Consider the following 24,241-nt stretch of genomic DNA (forward strand, 5'->3'; position numbering starts at 1 on the left):
ATGATAGAGTGTAATGAACTGAACTGATTCTCACAGGTTTAACAGAATACTGTAGCTGGCAGGAAGGCATATTATATTAATGTTTTTAAAAAAGATTATAAGGCAAAAGGAGTTTTATGATTAATGATTTCCAGCTTGCAACTGTTTTGGACATACCGAGGAGTGCATATATGACCCTGAAGTAGACAGGCAACATCTCTCGCTAGATATACATGGTTACTACGAAGGAGGTGGTGTGTGCCAGAACTGCCGAGACAACACTGAGGGCATCAACTGCAACCGATGCAAACCCGGCTACTTTCGTCCATTCGGAAAGAAACTCAATGAAACAGATGTTTGTCACCGTAAGTTTATTTTCACTCTGAATTTCTGTGTGTTGTACATTATTCACATGTCAAAATGTCTATATATATACCATCAGAAGTTTATCTTTTTTCATGAAAGGAAATAATGGCAGCTATAAAATCCAAAATGTTGCTGGAAGACATTCCTCCAGGTTGGTTTGGTGAAAACTGTTTTGTTGTTGGTACAAATCATGTGATCTACAGTGTGACCTTGCAAACATATGAATGTAACAGGTGAAACATGTACAATACAGAAGAAATATGATGATCATGACATGAATATTGGGTCTGTAATATACATGCAATAATTTTAAATGAATAAAATAAGTTGTATTTTGTAACCAGTACACCATGTACTGTTTATTCAGTTTTTCAGAGAAAATGTTACACTTTTATGAATAGGCAACACTGTATTATTTTCAGTGACAGACTGTTGTCATCAATTTTGCATAAATCATGCATCCACATTCCAGACAATAAACTGAAAAGCAGTTCTTATAAACAAAGTGACTTAATCCTGTAGTCTTCTCTTATGTTCTTTGATGAGTACTTGTAATAATACCAAGACCAAAGCCAGTCTGGGACAAAAGGTGAAAGATGCTTGTGCACCAGCCATTTCTTGAAGCCACTCTTTAATGGAGACATTATGATGATACTGTAGTATGTGTTGCTTGTTCCAGCTTGTCAGTGCAACTACTTTTATTCAACTGGGAACTGTGAAGAGGGGACAGGTCGCTGTGAATGTCGTGTTGAGTTCACTCCACCTAACTGTGACAGTTGCAGTTTTGGCTACTTTGGCTATCCTGAATGTCGACCTTGTGAATGTCACCTCAATGGGACCAGGGGGTTCCACTGTGAATCTACTGGTGGGCAGTGCCCCTGCAAACCTAATTATGCTGGGAAGTTCTGTGACAAGTGCTATGATGGTTACTACAACTTTCCTGAGTGCCTGTGTAAGTCATTCATTGAAATTTGCTTGTTCCAGTATTTTCCCAACTATAAAACAGGGTTATATTTACTTCTATTTTCAAGGAATAACTGCAGTTTTTAAATAATAAAATATTACCCAATGAAACTTCCCACTCAAATATAGTAACAATATGCATGTGTTTTATGGGTTAGGTGTACCAACACATTTTCTTTTGTACATGATTCAGATTATATGCTATAAATAAATAGTACAATGTTCTTTTTGAAATACTCTGCAATATATCTCTGGTATGCCTTACATTTATTTCAGTGTCAAAAAGTTGCTTTATGTTCTAATTGTACAAATTTGAATTCTATGTGTGGTGTGAATACGTGGAAAATTTAGGTGGGCCATATTATTGAAAAGTTGAGAAATACTGATTTAGAGGATAAACCAATGTCCTGAATGTTTACATATATGTTATGTGAAATTATTTTCATGAACTGTTTTTCAGCTTGTGACTGCAATGAACAAGGATCTCTGTCGAATGTCTGTGATGTTGAGTTGGGGCAGTGTTTGTGTAAGAGCAACTATGGAGGGCGCACATGTGACCTGTGTGGCAATGGTTACTACAAATACCCTGAATGCTTGTGTAAGTTAATATACAGCTTGCGGTACTTTTTAAACACATCTAATTTCACGACTTTCATTCTGTTGAAGGTATTTCAGAGCAAAGTGCTGGGAATAATAGTGGTGGGGCTATTTAGTATTAATTAATTACTTTGTATTCAATGCACTGAAGAGTTAAGAAAGGCCCTATACCACAGAGTTACTTAGTTTGAATATTACACATTCATTGTAGTGTTACCAGCTTCAATGCTAAAAGATTGGGACAAGTTATTCCTTGTTGAATGATTATCACTGTTTACCCAAAACATATCCAGCAGTGGAACATTTTATGTTCTCACCATATGAATATGTGGATTGTGTTGCAGACTGTAACTGTGATGTGAAAGGAACATTGCCTGGTGTGTGTGACAAGTCAACTGGTCGTTGTCTCTGCAAGGAGGGCTACACTGGACAGCGATGTGATCAGTGTACTCCAGGTTACCATGGCTATCCTGACTGCAGACCTTGCAACTGCAGTGAGGTTGGTAGTTCATCCACTGTATGTGATGCTTCAGGGAAGTGTACCTGCTTGTCAAACTTTGCAGGACGGACATGTGACCAGTGTAGTCCTGGTTACTACCAATACCCTGAGTGTCTTCGTGAGTATCACCTGAAGTCTGGTTTTATATATGAAGAGGTTTTTATTCATTAATTTGTAGAGTGCTCATTGCATTAAGTGATTACAGTAATGGACATTTTGCATCAGTTCATCTCTTCTCTAAAACTACTATGTATATTTAATCAAGGCTGGTTTTGAGAGTACATGTTATTAAATGAATTTACTTTGAAATTGGTGCCCAAATTATCATGTCATGTTTTGTGTGCACATGAAGTTTTCGAACTAAAAAATTGTTACCATGTAATTAAAATAAAATAATTTTACCATACAATTATAACAGTATAATAATAATGATTTACCAGTCTTTGGAGAGGCATGTGTTAGGGAATTTGACTAAAGAAACTAGTGGGTAGATGACAGTTTGAATATCACAGTCCTTCATGTTTATGTTTATTTTAATTTCAGCATGTAACTGTGAGAACACAGGATCAATTGGAGTATCATGTGATAATGAGGGCAAATGTCAGTGCAAAGACAACTTTGATGGAAACCGCTGTGAGAAGTGCAAAGAGGGCTTCTACAATTACCCTATCTGTGAAGGTAGTATTTCACATGACTTTTATAATAGCAACAGTAGTACTAAAGATGATGATGGTATTTCACACTCATTCTTTTATAAACTCAGCAGGAATTCCAGTTGTCTGAAATGGAATTCTGTATGATTTTTCAAAAGTACACGGTGGTTAGAAATGTCTAGGATGTAATTTTTGGTTGTTTCAATCATTTAACACAAGGGGAATTTTATTTCATTGACTCAGATTAATCATGCTGTTAATGGAAATGTTGGTCCCTGTAACAACTGATCTTTGATAAAATGTTGCTACAGTCCTCTTTTTCAGGTTATCTAAGCTATTCTTTGATGAGGGTTTTTTTCTCCCCTAATTATAGTTCTTATGCTGATTGCTGTCTACTCCAACTTATTTTACCATGACCTGTCTTATGCGTTCTGTTGATTATGATCATTGTGTCTATAGCATTGGCCTTAAAGAGAGAGACATGTAGTTGCAAGGAATGTAATAGTTTGGTCCTATATTTCATTTTTTGTTTGGCAGAGTGCAACTGTGACCCTGCAGGTGTGCCCACTACATTTACAGGCTGCGGAACTCTACCGCCAGGTGAACTTTGCAAGTGCAAAGATAGAGTACATGGAAGAATCTGCAATGAGTGTCGCCCCTTGTTCTGGAACTTGCAAGCCACAAATCCTGATGGCTGTGAAGGTTTGAATTACATTTAGTATTGTTTTGTGTCTAAATGTTGTGGAATTACATTGTTGGTAAAGCTTAATTAATAATAACATTTTGCCTTCATACTCATAAAGTAAACACATGTGAAAATGATCTGGCTTTGCTTTAGCTGTTGTGTGTACATTCTCTTATATTTTCTTGTTTTAGAAAAACAATCACATTCTTTTATGTGATATATGAGACCCTCATGGCAGTCAAAATGTTAATGTTGGTCTTCTGGGTTGTAACACTGTGTGGACTTATAGATAGATACAAATGTTTTGGAGAAATGCACAGCCTACATCTTCAGGGTTGCAGACCGGCATTGACTTAAGTTAGCCAAACAAACAGTATGTTATAGCCTTATTGATGGGAGTGCAAGGAATCTGTCTCTGACTCTCTTCTTTGTCTATTTCTCATCCTTCTCTTCATGGATTGGGCATCTTAATGCCTGTACCAGTCTCAAAATCCTCTTCCAGATGTCTTCTTCATGTTGTTCTTACTCTTTGACTTGAAAAATTTGTAATTTGTGTTATCTCCAGTTACTCTGGTGATATGGTATTTCTGTTTCTTCTCATGAATTTTAAGTTTCTAATTTATTTCAATGTTTAATTTATATCTGTCGTAAGAGTCAAAAACTTTTTATTTCTACTACTACTACTACTATTTTGTCTTGTTCTCTCCACACCCATGTCTCAGTGCTGTGTTTAAAAAAGTGTATTCCTGGACACTCTCACTGTAGGTATGATGACTTGTATTCAAATGCATTTGAATTTGACTAGTAAACTCTCTGGTTTGGGTGTTAACAGTGAATAGCCTGTGGGGTGTTGACCATGCTGGTATTGGCTGGAGTAATGTCTGAAATTGATTATGTATTTTTTCAGAATGTGACTGTCACATTCCTGGTGTGATGGGTGGTGTTGGTGTATGTGATACTAAGATAGGGCAGTGCATGTGCAAACCTTTGGTGACATCACGGCGTTGTGACACCTGCAGTCCTGGCACCTACAATCTTGTTGAAAACAATTTATTTGGCTGTAGTGGTAAGAATATATATTATTTTGTTTAAATTGCTACAATATTATATTCTCAGTTATAGAGAATACCTCAATAATGTAACAGTGGTTTTCAGTGATTAGTAACTCAGAACAACAGTGTTTGAATAAAAAATCAAATGAACTCTAAATACAAATTAGCTAGTGCCCCATTCTCTTGATCTTCTCAGCGAAATTAGATTATTAAATACATAGCTAATCAGCTACACCTTCTGGTACAACCACTTTGTTTACAGGGAAAGCCATGTTGGTCATTGAATATGGTTCTGTATGAAAACTGTCGTTACACTCTAGGTCCGATGAGTGTCGATTATAACAACTCTTGTTCACAGATCTGAGTAACAACTTCGTTATTGTTGGACAGTATAGATTCTTCTATATGTTTATTTCTTTGTCTCCTGTTTTATGAGAGGAAAAATCATGTCTGTACAGACACATTACAAGATAAATACATTTATTTGTGTAGATTGTGGTTGTGACATTGGTGGATCTGTGAACAACATCTGTGATAAAGAAACTGGGCAGTGCACATGTCGACCAAGGATCAATGGACGGACATGCAAGGAGCCTTTACAGACACACTACTTCCCTAACCTGTATCAGCACCAATATGAAGCTGAGGATGGACACACTCCTGCCAACACTCCAGCACGATATGGGTTTGATGAAAATATATTCAGAGGTTATTCGTGGAAGGGCTATGCAGTGTTTTCCCAGCTTCAGGTAAACAGCAATCACCAGCCTTCCCGTTTTGCCCGTTATAATCAGTGCCATGACTTCTGTAGCTCTAAATGTGTACCAGGGTTCATGGAGTATTATTGACCACTTCATTATATATTTGTATAGTCTATAATTACCACATGAATAATACCCACTCAATGAAATCCAAATGCTTGTATTCCTGAATGTTACTTTATGGTTGTTACAAACATCCCTGTGACTGTTGATTACAATGACTCTAGTTCACAGGTCAGAGTCACAATTTGACTGTTACAGAATGAGATCATCCAGGATGTATACATCGTGAAGCCATCTGTATACCGCATGGTGCTGCGCTATAAGAATCCAAACCCAGAAGCAATAATGGGTGCCATTACTATAACACCTGATAATCCTAATGACATAGAACAGAACTTCTTGGTCCAGTTTAAGCCATCTCGTGAGCCTGTCTTCACTACTGTGTCTGGTGCATCAGGCTCCATTCCATCTCCTCTTGTCATGAATCCTGGCCATTGGTCTGTTAGCATAAAAAATGAAAAGAGTTTGTTTCTGGTGAGTACTGTCGAATGGTTTGTGTCATAATGGCAATGTTAGATATACTCTCTGACTTAATTAAGTAAGATATTGTGTGTCTGTGTACAAATTGGGTACACAGAAATGCATTACATTTAGAAATGCTACAGAATTAAAATTAGATTAGAACAATCCTATTCAATGTGATTACACACTTTATTTATTTTATAATTGAATTCTTTTCTCATGTATATTGAATGCTTTACCAAAGATTTTTTTGTTATGAGAAATTGTGCAGCCAAAGAAGTGTAATGATTATTCTAATTTCTGGCACATGCTTCTTATTCTAAAAATACATCATAACTGGCATTGGTATTCTTAAATCCTTCACACAATTTTATTTTATTAAATCAAATAGTAGTCTTACTGTACCCATTAACAAATATAACATAATTATTGTGGAGATTACAGTTTGGTTTTAGTCACTAATATTCTTCCATAGTGGAGTCTTTTAGATAGAAACTTTGTGTTTAATGGTGAATGATAACATAAAGATATACATAAGTAGAAATAAGTGAGTAGTATGCAATGTCATTATACCTTATAAAATGTCCCTGCAAGACAATTTTGGTCTTTTAAGATCACAGGTCATAATGAATACTCAACCAGTGACCAATTCAAGAAATATGATGCAAAAGAATTGTAAGACATTAGTTTCTTATGTGCAGCATAAGTTTTAGAAGCTTAAAGTACTACATTAACCCTTGTATATATGTATTATTACTTTGATGACCAAATTCTGGATCTGGTGAATGTTGGAAAACACATAACTGACTGTATGTGCAGGATTATTTTGTGCTGCTACCAGCTGCTTTCTATGAGGCAACAGTTCTAGTGGACCAAGTCTACAGTCCATGTGAAGTTGGCAATAGAGGACTCTGTCGCCACTTCAGCTACCCAAACTTGACACAGTTTGACATGGTGCGTGGTGGGGGCGGTTATCACATTGTGAATGAGGAACGGAAACCATTGGATGTGTATTTCAGAGATGAGCAGGTAACTTGAGGTCTTTGCATAATTCATGACTTTATTTTACTTGCATGCTAAGCTTATAGAAAAACCTTTGGTTACCTTGAATGCTTATTATCACATGGAAATGAAAAAGACTTTGATGTATAAATACAATAGTTTATAAAAATTATTTGATTAACATAGGGGATACCTTGACTAGGTGAGCAACTATTAGCTTCTTAGGAAGGACTCTGTTCCATAGAGTCAGTTTCTTGGTCAGAAGCTCATAATAATCCAGTCATAAGAATCTATTACACATCATTACTACTGTCCCTTCCTCTGATAGTCAAATTTAGACACTTATGACAAATTTAGAATTACAGCTGCTGAGATTTAATTCATAAGATGGGCCACAAAATGTACACAATAATGTTACAAAAGGAACTGAGAGATTTTAGATGAAATCAATAAGCTTTTGGATTGACTGACGTGACTTAGCACAACAAAGTTCATCATTGGAAATAATCTTCAGTTCCAGCCACCTCTGATTTACACTACCTGTTTCTCCAAGATCCATCTTAATATTATTTTATGATTTCCTTCTTGGTCTTTCCAGTGGACATTTTCCAAGAGTTTTTCCAGTTTATATTCTAGTGCACATGTTTCACAGCCTCTTACATTTTACTGTTGTAATACTAGGTGTCCTGCTTTAAATTACAAAGTTTTCCATTATATAAAATGCTCTGCTGTTCATGTTCATCATTCTCCTTAGATTTGAATATTACGATAAAGAAGTAAATCAATCTGTTACATTGACAGAATACAGCAAGACAGACTCCCAAATTTATTTATGTAATACAGACGTCCTAGGACAAGAAATCAGGACTGCTGAAGAAACTCCTGATGCCAGAATGGGTCAACTGGTGCCCTAGTCTTGACAATATAGTGATAATGATAACTTATAATAGTTTCAAATTTTTCCACAGAAACTTAAACATAATCTGGACATTATTATATGACCTTGCACATTATGTTTGCAGCACCTGCAAGAACTGAACATTAGTGACCTTCCATTGCTGAACAAAGACCAGCCTGAGATTTACCTTGACTTGCGAGTTTCTAAGCCAGGGCGCCATGTTCTGCTCATCAACTACCTGACGCCTGTTGATAATCGTTCAGCTACTACTGTGCATATAGAAACAAGGACACAGAAGGGCAGGGATAAGGGGCGAGCAACTCTCTATGCTTGTCCTTACACATCTCTGTGCAGACAGGCGGTGACAGATAGGCAAGGTCGCATTGCAGTGTTTAAGTTTGACAGCAACTTTATCAACCCAGTGCTCAAAGTAAGTACAAATCATTGGTTTTCCATGACACTGGAAATGTCTGCTCATAAGATAAGTGTATACATATGCTTCCTAAAATAAAATAATAACCTGTTGTAAAGGAAATTTGCCACATTGGTCTGTCATTTTCTTGAGAGATTCACATTTGTTTATTCAAGCACATGCTACACTGAATGCATTCCTGTGCATCACAGTACACCTTATTGTACAGGAACATGTAAAATATTTACAAATATTTGAACCATGTTATAAGTTAAAAGCACCATTTTCCTGCAATATATCACATTGTCAGAGGACCACCTGCTTTTTTAAGGGGTTTTATAAAGGCTTGCTTTATATTAAAATATATCACAAAATTCTCATGTATCTCAGACTGCTGTCTTGTGCTCAGAGATTGATTTCATTATTATTGTTGCATTTCAGGGAGAAAACAGCTCCATTGTGGGCATTGAGTCCTTGGTGGCAATCCCATATGATCAGTGGTCTCTCGACTACCAGCAGCCAAGACCTGCTTGCATTAGGAGGGATGGAAAGTGCATACAGGCTTTATTCTTGACACCTCCTGACTCAAAGAAGGTTTGAATGGCTATTTGTTTCTTACTTATAAGACTTTTTAAAATAAATTGATTAAAATTTCTTCTTATGTAGTGCAAAGAAGTTTTTGGATACTATTTGATTTGTAGAACTGCTCAAGATGTCTTGGTTTAAAAATAAAATGTGTTCATGAAATTAATGTCTGTGATCACAATTTTAACATAGATTTCAATAATTATTTGACTTTTTGTGTGTATATGTACAAAGTGCATAAATGTCTGCATGTTTAATTTCTGACATTCATAATTTGATGTTGGGAGTCTATACTAAATCCTGCTGTTTAATATCAGTGTCATATAACCTCTGCATCACATGAAGATCAAATCCAACTGCATCACTTTACTAAAAATGTTTCATCCAAAAAATTGGTACATTGCATAAAACATAGGTCTTATTAAGGTCTGAAACTTATATTTGAAGCCTTCCTTATTGATGCATATTTAATAAAATATGATATAAATACATATACATTGTGATATATGTGGTGCAATTGGTTCTGTAATGGTGGGTTTGTATTTGCAGTAAGTAAAATACCAAACACAATGAAATATGCAAAATTGGAAAGTAAGAGTATTTGTGACTCAAATGAAGTGCATCTCTGCTGTTACATAGTGGAATGTGAGATCTGTGAGTAGTTATTTGCTTTTGAAATAAAAGTAAAATGGATAAGAATTTTACTGTTAAAATAGCTTGACAGTTGCATTAAGTTCAATGTTATTCCTTCTTGGTGAATCACAACAATAATTTGACCATTTGCTGAGTGTAAATCATATTCATTTCCAACACAGGTGGAGTTTGAGTATGGTAACGAACAGCAGCTTGCCAAGGTGCTACCAGGAGTTTATGATAACAGCACAGGGCTTGTTTACTTAGACCATACAGATTCGATGATTGATGTCAATGGGAAGGTGCCCCACCCTGGACAGTATGTGTTTGTTGTTCACTACTATCAACCTGATCACCCAGGTGAGCACTAAACCATGTACAGGAGGGCAAAGCAGTAGTAGTTTTATTTTTGTCCATATGGGTCCAATTTGACCACTGCTTTTCATGAAGTGTTCAAAGCAGAAATTATAGTTTTTGATGATGACTGTCTTCTGGGTTGTAGTGCTGTGTAGTCTGGTATAAATTTACCATTGCTTCAGAGGTCCTTGCCGTTGTTGATGGATCATCACCCCAAGGTTGGAAGCAGCAAGGATCTTTGAAATGTTGGTAAACTTGTACCAGACTACATGATGCTATAACAAGAAGACAGACACTTCATACCCACCACTGTGAAAAACTCAGATTTTTATCAGAAATTGGTTTCTATGTGACAAATTTGCACTCAGGAAGAAATATAGGTCTTATTAAGCTTTTCAGTTTTTATTTTAAGCACTTCTTGGTATGGCATGTATTCAGTGAAATACAAGAAATATAATATCTGGTTTTATGGAGTGTTACATTCATAGTGTGATTAATTTTGGAACACTGCATTTGAGTTTTCAATAACAGATTTGTATGTGCAACAGATGAACAATAAAACCAATGAAGCATGTGTACTCCATTAGAACATATATTTGCTTCCATTTTAAAAGTACCTCTATATAATCATGTCTTGTAGCCATGTATTAATAACACTTGTGTCTATGTGTATTCCAGAATTTGACATGGAAGTACTAGTGCATAATGGCCAATTCTATGAAGCAAAGTTACCTGTTGAGCACTGCCCCTCCAATTCAGGGTGTCGCTCTATTGTTAAGCAGGCAGATGGCAACTCTTACTTCCAGCTGACAGAGAACTTTGTCTTCACTTTGAAGGTTCGTTGATGAATATGACAAAAATATACATAGTCATGTGTAAGGGAAAATCAGATATTACAGTATTTTAATATTTAACAATTTGGCTAAAGACTGTGTTCTGTGACAGTGTCTGTGAAAAGTCTATAGTGTGACTGATATACCAACCTGCTTGGAGATTGTGCTGTTTGTGTTTCGTTGTATCCTCTGCTGTACAGCAGCATGTTACAAAAACTGTTTGTTTGTTTGTTTGTTTACTGTTTTAATGTAAGAGTCACTTGAAAATGTTGCAAGCTGCAGGTATTATTGTGGATGGCTTTACAGGAGGCAAGTCACAAGGGTGTGTGGTTGGACTATGTGTTAGTGATCCCAGCTGAACAGTACTCTGAAAATGTGTTGTCAGAGGAGCCTGTAGACAACACAGGAAGATTCATCAAGGAATGTGGACACAATCACTTCTTCATGGATAATTTCACTGAAGGTAGAGTACTAGCAGTCTTATAGCCAAACATGATATAATTTGTTCTGTAGGGTTCTGATGATGGTGGAATCCATTAGAATGAGCTAATCTCATTCTAATGGGCTGTACAGAGTAGATGCCCTTCCCCTTCACCACACCCAAAGACTAGGAAAAATCCAGTCGTCAAAACAGTGTGTAATTTTATAACATCAGACAATGGATAAGGGTCGAAAACCCAAGGATCTGTACAACTAGGTGAAAGTGGACACCTATTACTTAATTTCCAGGTGATCTAATTTCCTTTATCTTTCAAGTTTTCCAGATCTCACTCAACCTATTAGGACTGAAAAGAAAGTATTTGTCATTGTCTTGTAATGACAAAATATACAGTGCCTACATTAAAATTTCACACATACAACAGTTTGTTTATTATAGAAATTGATATACTTAGTTTTCTTATACTAATATGTACATCTAATGTCTCTGCCATGCCTCAGACCATAGTCAGAATAATTTTTGAAAAATATTCTTACAGTGCTCTAATTACTCAAAATCATTTTCTAGATGTTTTCTTATATTTTAGCAAATTTTGTTTCTCTTTGCTTTTGTGATAAAAACAAAAACAGGACATATTGCAATCAGAAAACAAACTGAATTGCAGTGACTGTTTGACATAAAACTACTGAGTCATGTAGTCAAATAATCCAACAAGCACCAACTCAGCAGTCTTTGCAGTTGCTTTACAGAGACACCAGTTCTTGTATATGGAAAATAATACAAATTACACAATAAGCTAGAATGCAGTTCTGTTTAGTTTTTAATTCCTGATTCCTGTTGTTTTCAGGCTTCTGCAATGATGCTGTGTTTTCTCTGACAGCTGACTATAATAATGGAGCATTGTCATGTCATTGCGATTTTGATGGTTCACTCAGTTTTCAATGTGAAAAATTTGGTGGGCAATGTCCATGCAAACCCAATGTTATTGGGCGACGCTGTGAGGCCTGTCGTACTGGATTTTATGGTTTCCCTGATTGCAAACCTTGTGACTGTCCCTCAGCTGCACTCTGTGAAACTTACACAGGTAAGATTCAAACAGAAACACTTGAAAGTTGAGGTTATAATGGAAAATGTTGTAAAGTTTGTTCTTTCTCTGGTTCAGGAACTCCATAACAAATTACAATATTTTGTGTGTGGGTGGGGATTATTAGTTTTTATTACTTATTTCAATTTTTATTTTATTTCATTTCTATTTTATTACTTGTTTTAATTACTTATATTAATAGGGACTAGGAATACCAAATTTCATAAAATTTGGTTCTTAAATGTATGTGGATAGACAAAGTGAAGCTAATTAGTACTTATCTTCTTTTATGAACTGTATTTGTAATATGAGCAGAATTATATGCCGAAAAGCAGTGGAAATATGCTCTAGAAAGTGGGCTATTAAGATTCCATGGTGTTTGTAGTGACTTCATTAATAAGGTGAAGCGTAGACATTGCTGATAATAATTTAAATAGTTGCAGAAAACTCATACCCAAGGTCACAATTTTACACTGGTTGTTCGGAGGTTAAGATAAGGGGAACATACATTAATGTGTTAATGGTAATCACAGTATCAAGTAAGCCCATTTGCATTATCTGTGAAACAGGGTTTAGTAGTGATTGTTATTCACTCACCCACAGTGACACCGGCCTCATTTGTTGATTAATAGGTGAGTGCATCTGTCCATTACGGGTGACAGGTGAGAAGTGCAATCAGTGCATTCCATACACTTACGGATTTGACCCCATCATTGGTTGTCAGGAATGCAACTGTGTACCTTTGGGTGTGGCACGTGGAAACCTGCAATGTGATCTCTTCAATGGCAGCTGCGAGTAAGTTTATTTTACTCTGACATGATGAAATGACACTCATTTCATGCAAGATCAGAAAGTATCACCATCCATGTACATTTTTGCCACGTTGTCTTATGATAATGCATCCTCATTCTTATCTATTCTCAAATAAGCACTCATCTTGTATCTGTGTTATTCTTTCCCTACTCTTTTTTTGTTTATTTTCCCTCATTTGTCTTTTCTTCATCTCCCAGTGGTCATTTATTCAACATCTTCATTTCTGGTGTTCCAAAGGAAACCTGATATTTACAGCGTCACTGTATCCTTCATTCACCCATTGTTCTTACAGTGATTCAGTACTTAGATTGTACCAACTGCTTGGTTTTTATACCTTCTTAATTATTCAATACTCAATAGAAATTTCCTTTCTGCTCTCTGTAATCTACTTAAATTCTAGTTCATCTATGCCTTTCAGATGTATATATAATTTTGGGCTAGTAATATGGTTTACATAATGTAACTGTAATCTTATCTGATATTTTTCAATTCCAAATTATATTTTTAACAGTTTATTAAAAAGTTTATAATTCTACATATGATTATCTGCAATTTGTTCTTCAGTTTTTCCATGTGATGATGAAATTTTATTATACAGATATGAGAAACCTTCAACTTACTTCACAATGTTGTTATTGCGTTTAATATTTTGTTTGTCCTTATTTTCTAACTTTTTTTCCTTACTACACTTATGTCTGAACTGTATTTTAAAACTTTTCTAAGATTTTCTGCAATAACAATGGGATGCTGAACTTATTAAGTGTATTCCTATGTACCCAGGTGCAAGCCAAATGTGATGGGGAGGACATGTGACCGCTGTGTGGCAGGACATCATAGCTTCCCTTACTGCCAGCAGTGTGACTGTGACCTCAGGGGAACCACGCTTGACATCTGTGACCAGGTGTGTAGCTTAAGAAATGTCTGAAAATTGCAGGAATTATAATGGTGTTCATTTCTTTTCAACATACAGCATTTATATCCTACTTGACAGTAAAAGCTGAGCCAGTCAGTCAGTTATGTCTTTATATGTTTACCTTTATTGAAAATCTAGTTTTCCCAAATGGAATTTGAGGTTGACAGAATGCACTAGGATAATTTTTTATAGGGAGGGTGGTGAAGAATAGTTCTGTAATTTCTGCAATCCATACACAATTTTTCATTTTTCATGAGTATTATTTGTCTTGTGTAGTATTCTTGTTAATTATAAGTTTTGTATATTTTCAGTAGCCCTTCACAGCTTTGAGCATGTAATTTAATTATGTCTTGTTGCTTGTTTGTGTTTGGCTTTCAGTTCTCTGCAGAGTGTTATTGCAAGGTTAATGTGGAGGGGCAGGCATGTGACCTATGTAAGGAAGGAACATTCAACATCCAAGAGAGAAACCCTGATGGCTGTACCAAATGCTTCTGTTCAGGCAAGACGTCGCGCTGCTCCAGCTCACAACTCTACAGGGCTCAGGTAATATGTCATCACATCTCACCTTGGCTAGGTACATTTTATTATTATAGTATGTACTCACATGATAATGAATTTGGGATGCAGACACTATTAAATTTTGGTCACAGTTTGGTAGTTTGGAATTCATGAATCTGGAAAGGTTGGTAACTACTACTGCAGCAACACAGGTTGGGACTCGCTTGTCTGGATCTGTTTACATTCTCTATTCAACAATAATTCCTTGCCTTTGCCATTAATGTATTACAGGTGCTGGATATGTCAGACTGGAGTCTGGCAGTAGCAGCCATAGATAAGACAGTGAACATTGACAATCTGGCTGTTGAGCCAGAACACCTAGATTCAGGTCAGAGCATAGGTGTGGACCTGACATCTGATGACACTCACCAGAAAGTTGTGTACTTCTCAGCCCCGCCAGCATACCTTGGCAATAAACTTGTTGCATATGGAGGTGCACTCAACTACACCATATTCTACACGACTGGCCTCTTTGGTACAGTTTATCCTTCTATCCTTTGTTTTAGGTTAAAGACTTCGTATGCATTCATTATACAAAGTACATGAGAGAGTAAAATCTTTCCTATTTAACTCTTGTATTATAATTCCATGAATTATTTTATTGTTTGTAGGGTTTAAATAGTTGCTAGGTCTCTCTACTGGTACAGAATTTTTAATGTTCCCCAGGCAACTTTTCAGTTTGAACATTCAAAGTAATAATATTAATATTTAAAATCAAATAAATATCTTGAATATCATGTCTTCTAGTGGCAGGAAGATGGACAGCTAAACAGATCAAATACACAGATAGTGTGATATTTCATCTTACTATGAAAGGTAAATATTATTAATCCAGAACAATTTAAACATCAGGAACTGTGCTGTTACAGGAGGTGCACTGAGTCGGCCTGATGTGATACTGCACAGTGGGGACCTCTACTTGTTGCATTTTGCACTGGAGCAACCAGCGGCCACAACTCGATACACAGGATCAGTTGACATCGTGGAGACTAATTTTGTACTTCCTTCAGGATTCCAAGCCACTCGAGAGCAGCTAATGCAAGTTCTGCAGAGATTACAGGCTGTCTACATCCGAGCTACATACTGGGAGGGAAGTATTACTTCCAGGTCAGTTTCTAGTGAGCATTGCTTCTAGTTACACTTTTAGATAGATGATTTTCTATCCCTCACTTATGTCTAATTCAGTAGAATGTAGTAAAATTAAATAGACTTGTTATATTTAATTAATTGAAATATATTATGCATGTAAATGGTGTTTAAATTAATTGGTCTGTTATCATCATGATTCAGTGAACTTCAATGGTATGCAGAGGGTTATATTAAATGCATTAGTCAGAACATCAGTTTATTGAGCATAATTCTTTAGAACCACTCAGAAAATAACCATTTGCTTCTGAGAACAGTACATAACATATGGCTGTCCATTATGTTGTTTCAGATTGGGGAATGTGTCATTGGACATTGCTCTGGAGGGCTACAACCCAAACACCAGTAAGGCTATGGCAGTAGAACAGTGTCAGTGTCCACAACCATACAAGGGCCTCTCTTGTGAGGACTGTGCCCCTGGTTACTACCGCTCCCAGACAGGACCATATGGAGGATATTGTGTTCCTTGCCAGTGCAATGGTCATTCTGACACTTGTGACCAGCTCACTGGAATTTGTTATGTAAGTATATATTGACATAGGATTGTTTGTAGGTTATTTTACCCTTCTGTAAAGGGATATTTAAATCTCGGGCCCCAATCTTCTGTGGGAGAAGTTTCCATTGCATTCACTTTACTAGTCTGTGCCATTTAAAATCAGCAAATTTCCATGATTGTTTTCTCAACAAAATATTAATATATTCAGTCAGTACATATATCACATGAAATCCTGGACTTCATCTCAAAGACTGTGCAAGTAGAATTAATGTAGTTAAAAGTGTTTTTGTGTGATGCAAGTACAAAGCAGGAGTGCACTTAAAGTCATCGGCTTTCCACAATCATTCACTGAACAAAAATGTATAGATATTATCAATATACATATCAAACTGAAGCCTAAAGTTTTGACTTGAACTCTGTATCATATAGAAATTATGTAGTTCAAGGACTTTTCATGAGATGGAAAAGACCAGGATCTCTCATCTGCATGTAATGCATGTCTCTTTATAATGGTGGATGGCGGCAGCATAATTATCACTACACCATACCCAACACTTTGATGTGTTACTTATGCTAGAAAGTTAGGGAGGTAGCAGGAGACAGCCTTATAAGAAATCTTTTTGTGACATATCTGCAGTATATTTGACAACCATAGTGTTTTGGGAGTTTTCTGTACTCACGCCTCGAGTTAACAGGCTGTTTTATAATGAGAGTAAAATGTATTTTGGTGTAGGATTCTACATGACTTGATGAGTTTCACTTGTTACATTGGTTTGTGCAGGACTGCAAGCACAATACCACTGGAGACCATTGTGAACTTTGTGCAGTCGGTTATCATGGAGATGCCACTCAAGGATCACCATTTGATTGTTTGATCTGTGCTTGTCCTTTACCAATTCCATCCAACAAGTGAGTAATACTGTCTTGAGTAGGATTTTAGGTTTCCATCACGGTGTGTCCGAAGATGGCTGTCTTCTGGGTTGTAGCACCATGTACTCTGGTATATTTCAAAGGTCCTTACTGCCTACATAATTGCTTTGATGGTGGAAGTAGCAAGGACCTCTGAAGCAATGTTAAACTTCTACCAGACTACAGAGTGCTACAACCCAGCAGGAAGTTATCTTAATACTGTCTTGTTATATTTTCTGTCTGCAATAGGTTTGTGTACTTATATTAGTTTCTTAGCTCCTTTGCAGTGAATCAAGGACATTCAATTATTCTAACAGTGCCAACAATTTTGAATTGATTTATAAAGCTTGGTTTATATTGTACTTCAAAGCTGTGTTTGCTGTAAAGTTAGGCATTCTTATTTTTCTCTCTGATTCTGTATGTTTGTCGGATTTCTCTTAATATAAATTTTGTTTTATAGTATGAATGTAATTTTATTTTTATGTCACATTTGTAGTCTGAAATGAAGCATCCTACGTGTTTAAATTATGATATTTGTTTGAATATTTTGTTGTAAATATTTTTGTTTTAAATTTTCCCATGGCTTTAATCTTTGTGCATAACTTTTCATTTTATATTTATTTTCAGCAATGTTTAATTTACAAGCAATAATTTGTAATACATCCTCTTATTCAGCAAGTAGGATATGATCATGTGTTTATATTATGCAGTAGAACAGTCTCTCTGTTAACATATACAAAACAGTCATACAAGGTTGATACAACACACATTCATTAGCAATGGCTTGATGTCTTACTTTCACAACATGAGGCTAACAGTGGTATTATTCTACAGCTTTGCCACTAGTTGTGACCTGAGCCAGGATGGGGCACGCATTAGTTGTGAATGCCAGCCAGGATATTATGGTGCACGTTGTCAGTCCTGTGCAGCAGGCTTCTATGGCCGTCCAGAAGTAGCAGGTGTGTTGTAAGAAAAAGTTGTTTTTACCACTTTTTATTCCTTAGTTTATTTGCACTTTCTTACATAGTTGTTTTTTACTTATGTGCAGACATGTAACTACCCTACTCACTACCTCAACCAAATATGTGAATCTCAGATTAAATACTAAATTAATTTATTGACTTGAAAGAAATAGTTTAATAAGATGGTGTCTACTTGATTTTTATTCTGTATAGTATTGTTGGTGCATTTCAGTATTTTGGAGAAATATAATTCCTACGTCTTTCATTTTGTTCCTCTGAAACATTGTCATACAGTCAGAATACTTCATTGTATGGCAGTACAGAAGATCACCATCTATTTTTACATTGTTATGAAAGCTTCAAATCATGACTAAATAAATATTAAAAACTAGTGAGAGTATGAACTGGATCTGGGTTGAAGTGGCTCAGCATCATGTCTGATCATGAACTTTGGTTTTGGTGGTATTGAGCCTGTAGGATTCATGGTGAGTGTAGGTTACTCCTTTTGAAGCATTAACTATGAGTGCAACTGTCCCTGTTTTATTTTTGTTCCTTGTATTTCCCATTACATCTGTAAGGTTAGAACAGCAGTTTCAGGATTATTAGGGAAGTCCTTGTTTCCAAGAATCTAGCATTTTTTAAGTTTGCCCTCTACTTCAGGATGCATACTAATACTGTAAACCTTGTTATATGAAAATGCTGGCTGCAGGTGACTACTGCCAACCATGTGAGTGCTCAGGAAACATCAACCCAGATGATCCGGGATCTTGCGATTCTGTAACAGGAGAGTGTCTGCGCTGCCTGAATAACACATTTGGCATGGCCTGTAACCTGTGTGCACCTGGATACTTTGGTGATGCTATTCACCTCAAGGATTGCCAGAGTAAGGGTTATTTTAAACATTAGCACAGTTTGTGTGTGGAATGTATATCAAGGAATAAAACTCATAACTGAATGTTTATTACTCCTGTATGTTCAGGAGATATTGGGTCCATATCTTCGCCTAGAGATTGGTGTTTTGACTAATCTGGGCAATGAGCAGTGTCATTAAGTGAACTATTAATGAATAAATAATATGAATGAAATGGGAAGATGATAGTAAATGGTGGGCAGGTAAGTATTTAGAAGGAGATGGTTGTGGTCTATTGTCAGTTTTTACTTAGAGGTGGGGGAAGACAGTGAAAAAGCAGTCAGTCCAGCTTGTGATCCAGCCAAGATTCAAACTGGGTGCTTATCGGAAAGAAGTCTAAATTGTTAGTACTCCACCAATCTGTCCAGCAGAACATATGGAGTTTGAACTTTAAAAGTCCTTACCTTCAGAGCATCACTTCCTCGTTACACCTATCTATGCTTTTGTGATGATTTTTGATCAATCAGACATTTCTTTATTGTGAAATTATGCAACTTAATAAAGTAGCTGAATGCTTTTTCAATGTTTCATTGAAGGAAGGAGTCAGTTTATATACCATGGCATGCATTGTTTTTCCCTCTTTCCTCCGGCTCAATTTTTGCAAATAATATATTGAATAAATTTATAGAAAATCACATACAGTATATTCATAAAGCAGGTTCAGTTAATAAAATGTATGTTGTATTATTTCATTGTGAACTCTTTATGTGCTTTCTATTAAAAGTATAATTTTAGATTAAGTAAATTAAGATGTACTGAGAGCAAGATGTGTGCCTCAGTTTAATTGCATTGTCTTACGGTTTGCAGCATGTGACTGCAGCACGTGTGGTACAAGCGAGTGTGACAGTCATACGGGGCAGTGCCACTGTCATAAAAATGTTGTCGGGGAGAAGTGTGATCGGTGTCAGGCAGAGCACTATGGCTTCAACTCCTGTCAGGTGTGTGAACACTACATACTTATAGCTTATATCTCTACATGACTCATCTATACACGTCTAGTTGCACAATTTCCACTTTTCTGGATCTATGGTCTACACACATATACAAGAGATATTATGATGTTGTGGAATGATGGGTGATGGTTACTCTGGTTACAGGGATGCCTGGCCTGTGATTGCCAGCTTGCATCTGAAAGTTCACAGTGTGACGATACAACTGGACAGTGCCGATGCAGGCCAGGAGTTACAGGTCGCACGTGTGAACGTTGTCAGGCTGGCTTCTGGAATTACAGTGCATATGGATGCGTGTGTAAGTTCAACATTTGGAACTAAGAGGACATTAGATAAGTCCCTGAAAATATGTATTTTGTGACTGATTGTAATATTTCACTAATTTTGTTTAAAATTTATCACTTTATACACTGTACTTGAGGAAGATTTAAGGGAATATTTAATAGAATAGAAGTACGTAATGTAAGTTGGCAATTATTGATGACTTTAGTATTAATGTAGGAACATGTAGAAAACAACAATTTTGTGAAGGAGTCAAAACTGAAGAAAGAGGTTGTCTGTTAGATGCAGTGGTTGCTCTAAAACTTTACGTCATTAATTTCATGTAGTAGTCGTCGGCAGTTTTCAGGTCAAGAACTGCATTTTTGCCATATGTAGCTCACCGCCACTTTTGAATTTCAATACATAATTGCCACTACTACATACAGTTTTTGCTCTGCCTCCTTTTCAGCCGTTGTTTGCTTTTGGCAAATATTAATGGTAGGGGTTATGAGTATGAGCTGAAGAATGATTGCAGTATTTTATTTCGTTCAGGGAGAGTAAGATTTTAAAAATAACACCATAGAGCAGAGTCCTTCTTAAGACACTAGTAGTCATCCATCTGGCAAAGAAATTCCCTACCTTTTTTGGAACCTAATGGCTCATTGCCGTGTTTATAAGAATTTAGAAATAGAGTGACATTTCATTGGATATGTGGAGACCAGGAATTCACTGTGTGATTTGCATTTTTAGAACAGGATTTATTTATTTTTTATTCTTGCAGCTTGCGGATGCAACACTGACTACTCACTTGGGTTTGGTTGTAATCCAAACACGGGTCAGTGTGAGTGTCTGCCAGGTGTGATTGGAGAGAAGTGTGACCACTGTCCATATCGCTGGGTTCTGAAGGAGGATGAGGGTTGCTTTGAGTGTGACAGCTGCATTCATGATCTGCTTGATGTGACAGACCAGCTCAGAGCTCGTATTGATCCAGTTGCCATTGAGTTTGAGGTGAGAAAGCACTGAAACTCTTTCTCCCTGTAAGATCCTGAAATGTTAACAAATATATAATGAGCAGATATTTGATTTGGGAAGGATATAGGAGGAAGTGGTCATGGCCTAATTTAAGGTGTTGTCATAGCATTTTCCTGGAGGAACTGAAGAAAAACATGAATATCTATTCAGGCTAGCCAGTTTCTGTGCTGAAATTGGACCCAGGATGTCCCTCATATGATGCAAGAAGTGCTAACAACTCCTCTGTGACATTCATTGTTTATTAAATGGCTGTAATTATTTTAATTACTTTGTTTTGTTACTGTAAACTAATATATGTTTGAACTTACAGACAATCGCTGTGGGCTACTTCACTCATCAACGCCTGTTGTACATCAATTCAACAGCCAGTGAACTAGCTCCCAAAGTGAAGCTGCTGGACCCCCTTCTTGTGGACCTGCGTCCCATCACACAGGAGCTGGAGAGTCTTGAGCAGGATGCAAAGAATCTAAACAGAAAGGTATGAGGTGTCAGTTATCATTAGCATGAAAAGGCCATCAGTCAACCAAGCCTAGATGTGAGTTCAATGTGTAACGTAAGTAGTGTTATAACAACAACCATTTCTGGGGCATCTCAGTGGTCTATCAGCCAAGAATTCAAAAGATCCTAGGTTCAGTCCCAACCATTGTCACTGACAGTAATTAAAAAGTTATAAATATCTGTCAGTATAATGACAACCAATCACCTGAAGACAAGAGTAGACCTAACTATCAAAACATAGTGTATAAGTCAAGTATACCTCAGATGATGAATAGTGTCCAATACCATATTCCTATAATGAAGTAACCGTTGTGACAAACCTTTAGAAAATGATGGGAACGAGAGGTTAGGAAAAATGTCACACACAAGGATGGATGAGCATGGATAAAACCTATGGAGCAGGAGCTATCAGGGGGGAGAGAGATGAAGAGGCTTGGTTGTCAGGCATACCACTTAAAATGTAAATTTCATAGGAAGATAACATTTGCTCATTTTATAAAAATAAATTCTTAAAATAAGTTGAACAATTCCAGTGATCTTTAACAGGAGCTGGCAGTTTAGTCAGTAAATATCTACTTTATGACATGGGTTGAATTCCTGAAAGGGGCGGGGATTTTTTCTTTCTGCACCACACCCAGACTATCTCAGGGAGCCACTCAGCTCTCTGCCTGTTTAGTACTGAGAGTTGGAATGGTAAGAGAATAAAACCCACCTCCATCTAATGCTGAAGTCAAGTTTGTGTGGAGCTTTACCTCCACTCTCCTATACACCTTTAGGATTTGGTGCTTAGGTACAGAAACAACTTCATGTTTAGTTAATCTGATTTTGTATCCCCTCATAATGATTTGAAGGTAGATGCTTACTCCATCTGTTAACCACAGGCAAACTACGTGATGGAATCAGGCAGGCAAGTCCCCCAGGATGGTGACGCTGTTCGTTTAAGTGCTCTAGAGGTGGAGGAGCTGATGAGGAACACTGTGGCTGGAGCTCTGCAAGTTGTGGGTGATGTAAGCACCCTCGCTTTCAGACTTGAAGGTGGTACTAGCCCCCAGATTGACTCTGCTCTTCAGGAAGCACAGGCTATTCTTGAGGTACTGCACATGTTAACCCAGCTGCAGCTCTTTGAAAGTGTGGCTGATTTAGATTTTGAGGTTTCTTACCATTGACTTCTGTTATTAAATAATAATTTTTTTTTGGGGGGGGGGGGGTATATGTATACATAACAAATGAACATTACTGTCAGTTTAGTATGTAAAATTGCAAATAATTCACTTGAAAAGTATTTGTACTCCATATTGGAGCACATCTTTGCAGTCTTGTTAATATTTGTACAGAATGATTTACTTTTATGTTTGCCTTCCTGAATGTTCACACATCAGAAAAGTTGTTTATGAAAGTTATATAATTTAATAATACATGTATTATACAGTCCCCTAAATTATTGAGCACCAAACCAAATGCAATCACGATGTATTTTATGCTGTTAGGAATGTTTGCATAACCTTTCTTTAAAATAATTTTTTTCTGCATGCGTATTTGAACAGGCAAATCTTGTAAAATCTCTAAATCCCTGCAGGAGATACAGCAACGAGACTTCTCTTCGAGGAAAGGAGAGGCTGAGGCAGAGCTGGACAAAGCTAATGCTCTTCTGCTCAAGATGGATAGCTTCTCTATTCCTGTTCATAACCAGAACAAAGCATTTGAAGATCTGCGTGCCAAGATTCAGACCTTTGATGAAAAACTTGATAATTTGCGTAACCATACTGAAAATGCTGTTGGCAAAGCCGATGATGCACAGGCACTGAATGATGCTAACAGCAATTCCAAGGTTATGAGTACTGTAGATAAGGTCAAGAACATCACCCAAGAGGCAAACCACACTCTGGAGGATGCTAAAGGACTGCTCAGTAATGCATCCGTGCTTCTTAGAGATGCACGAGATGCATTTGAGAATCTATACCAAGAAGCACAGCAGGGACAGGACTCAAGAGAGAGGCTGAATGAGACTCTGGAGACGAATCAGTTGGAGTTGTTTGAGGTCCAGCAGCCAGTGCGGAAAGCTGAAGAACACGCTCTGAAGCTTGAAGCCAAGGTACACTTTAGGTTTATCACTGTGTGCCAATTTGTACCTCTGTTTTCCTTTATAATTTTCAGACCTTTTTCTCTATCTCTTTTACATTAGAAACAATTAGTGCATGCATAATTACAGTTACAATTATAAGTGGTAGTACTGATAAGCAATACTAAGTGCTGAGTCACATTTGTTCCCGTTAAATAAATGCTTTTTAGAATATGTGTTTTAGGATTCAATGATGAATAAATTTATGGATGTTTCACATTAATTTCCTGCTTTCATGTAACCTTACAATGTTTTGTTACGACATTTAAGGCAATGATTATTATCTTTTTATTTTCATTTAAAATTGTATTGTGTATTGTTGAACTGGACCTTTTCCTGAGCCAGTTCTGT

General features: G+C 36.7%; 1 protein-coding gene across 1 annotated transcript in view; it reads left to right on the forward strand.

The window, feature by feature from the left end:
* The window catches only part of LanA (laminin subunit alpha), a 52,722-nt gene that overhangs the window by 12,269 nt on the left and 16,212 nt on the right, over nt 1-24,241 (forward strand). Inside the window, exons 7-37 of the mRNA XM_022074733.2 lie at nt 135-344; nt 1,025-1,297; nt 1,769-1,906; nt 2,250-2,522; nt 2,948-3,082; nt 3,595-3,759; nt 4,650-4,808; nt 5,287-5,543; nt 5,817-6,092; nt 6,900-7,109; nt 8,105-8,410; nt 8,834-8,986; nt 9,793-9,970; nt 10,646-10,803; nt 11,107-11,263; nt 12,087-12,323; nt 12,956-13,118; nt 13,917-14,037; nt 14,428-14,592; nt 14,839-15,082; nt 15,477-15,714; nt 16,046-16,274; nt 17,031-17,158; nt 17,993-18,117; nt 18,830-19,003; nt 19,838-19,968; nt 20,128-20,278; nt 21,023-21,249; nt 21,584-21,751; nt 22,653-22,862; nt 23,348-23,863. Of these exons, the coding sequence (XP_021930425.2) occupies nt 135-344; nt 1,025-1,297; nt 1,769-1,906; nt 2,250-2,522; nt 2,948-3,082; nt 3,595-3,759; nt 4,650-4,808; nt 5,287-5,543; nt 5,817-6,092; nt 6,900-7,109; nt 8,105-8,410; nt 8,834-8,986; nt 9,793-9,970; nt 10,646-10,803; nt 11,107-11,263; nt 12,087-12,323; nt 12,956-13,118; nt 13,917-14,037; nt 14,428-14,592; nt 14,839-15,082; nt 15,477-15,714; nt 16,046-16,274; nt 17,031-17,158; nt 17,993-18,117; nt 18,830-19,003; nt 19,838-19,968; nt 20,128-20,278; nt 21,023-21,249; nt 21,584-21,751; nt 22,653-22,862; nt 23,348-23,863 (6,275 nt within the window). The remainder of the gene's footprint in view (nt 1-134; nt 345-1,024; nt 1,298-1,768; nt 1,907-2,249; nt 2,523-2,947; nt 3,083-3,594; nt 3,760-4,649; nt 4,809-5,286; nt 5,544-5,816; nt 6,093-6,899; nt 7,110-8,104; nt 8,411-8,833; nt 8,987-9,792; nt 9,971-10,645; nt 10,804-11,106; nt 11,264-12,086; nt 12,324-12,955; nt 13,119-13,916; nt 14,038-14,427; nt 14,593-14,838; nt 15,083-15,476; nt 15,715-16,045; nt 16,275-17,030; nt 17,159-17,992; nt 18,118-18,829; nt 19,004-19,837; nt 19,969-20,127; nt 20,279-21,022; nt 21,250-21,583; nt 21,752-22,652; nt 22,863-23,347; nt 23,864-24,241) is intronic.

Source organism: Zootermopsis nevadensis, unplaced genomic scaffold, assembly GCF_977971745.1.
Source record: "Zootermopsis nevadensis isolate Lab colony 2312 unplaced genomic scaffold, Znev_1.0 Znev_ptg000024l, whole genome shotgun sequence".
NCBI classification, from domain to species: domain Eukaryota; kingdom Metazoa; phylum Arthropoda; class Insecta; order Blattodea; family Termopsidae; genus Zootermopsis; species Zootermopsis nevadensis.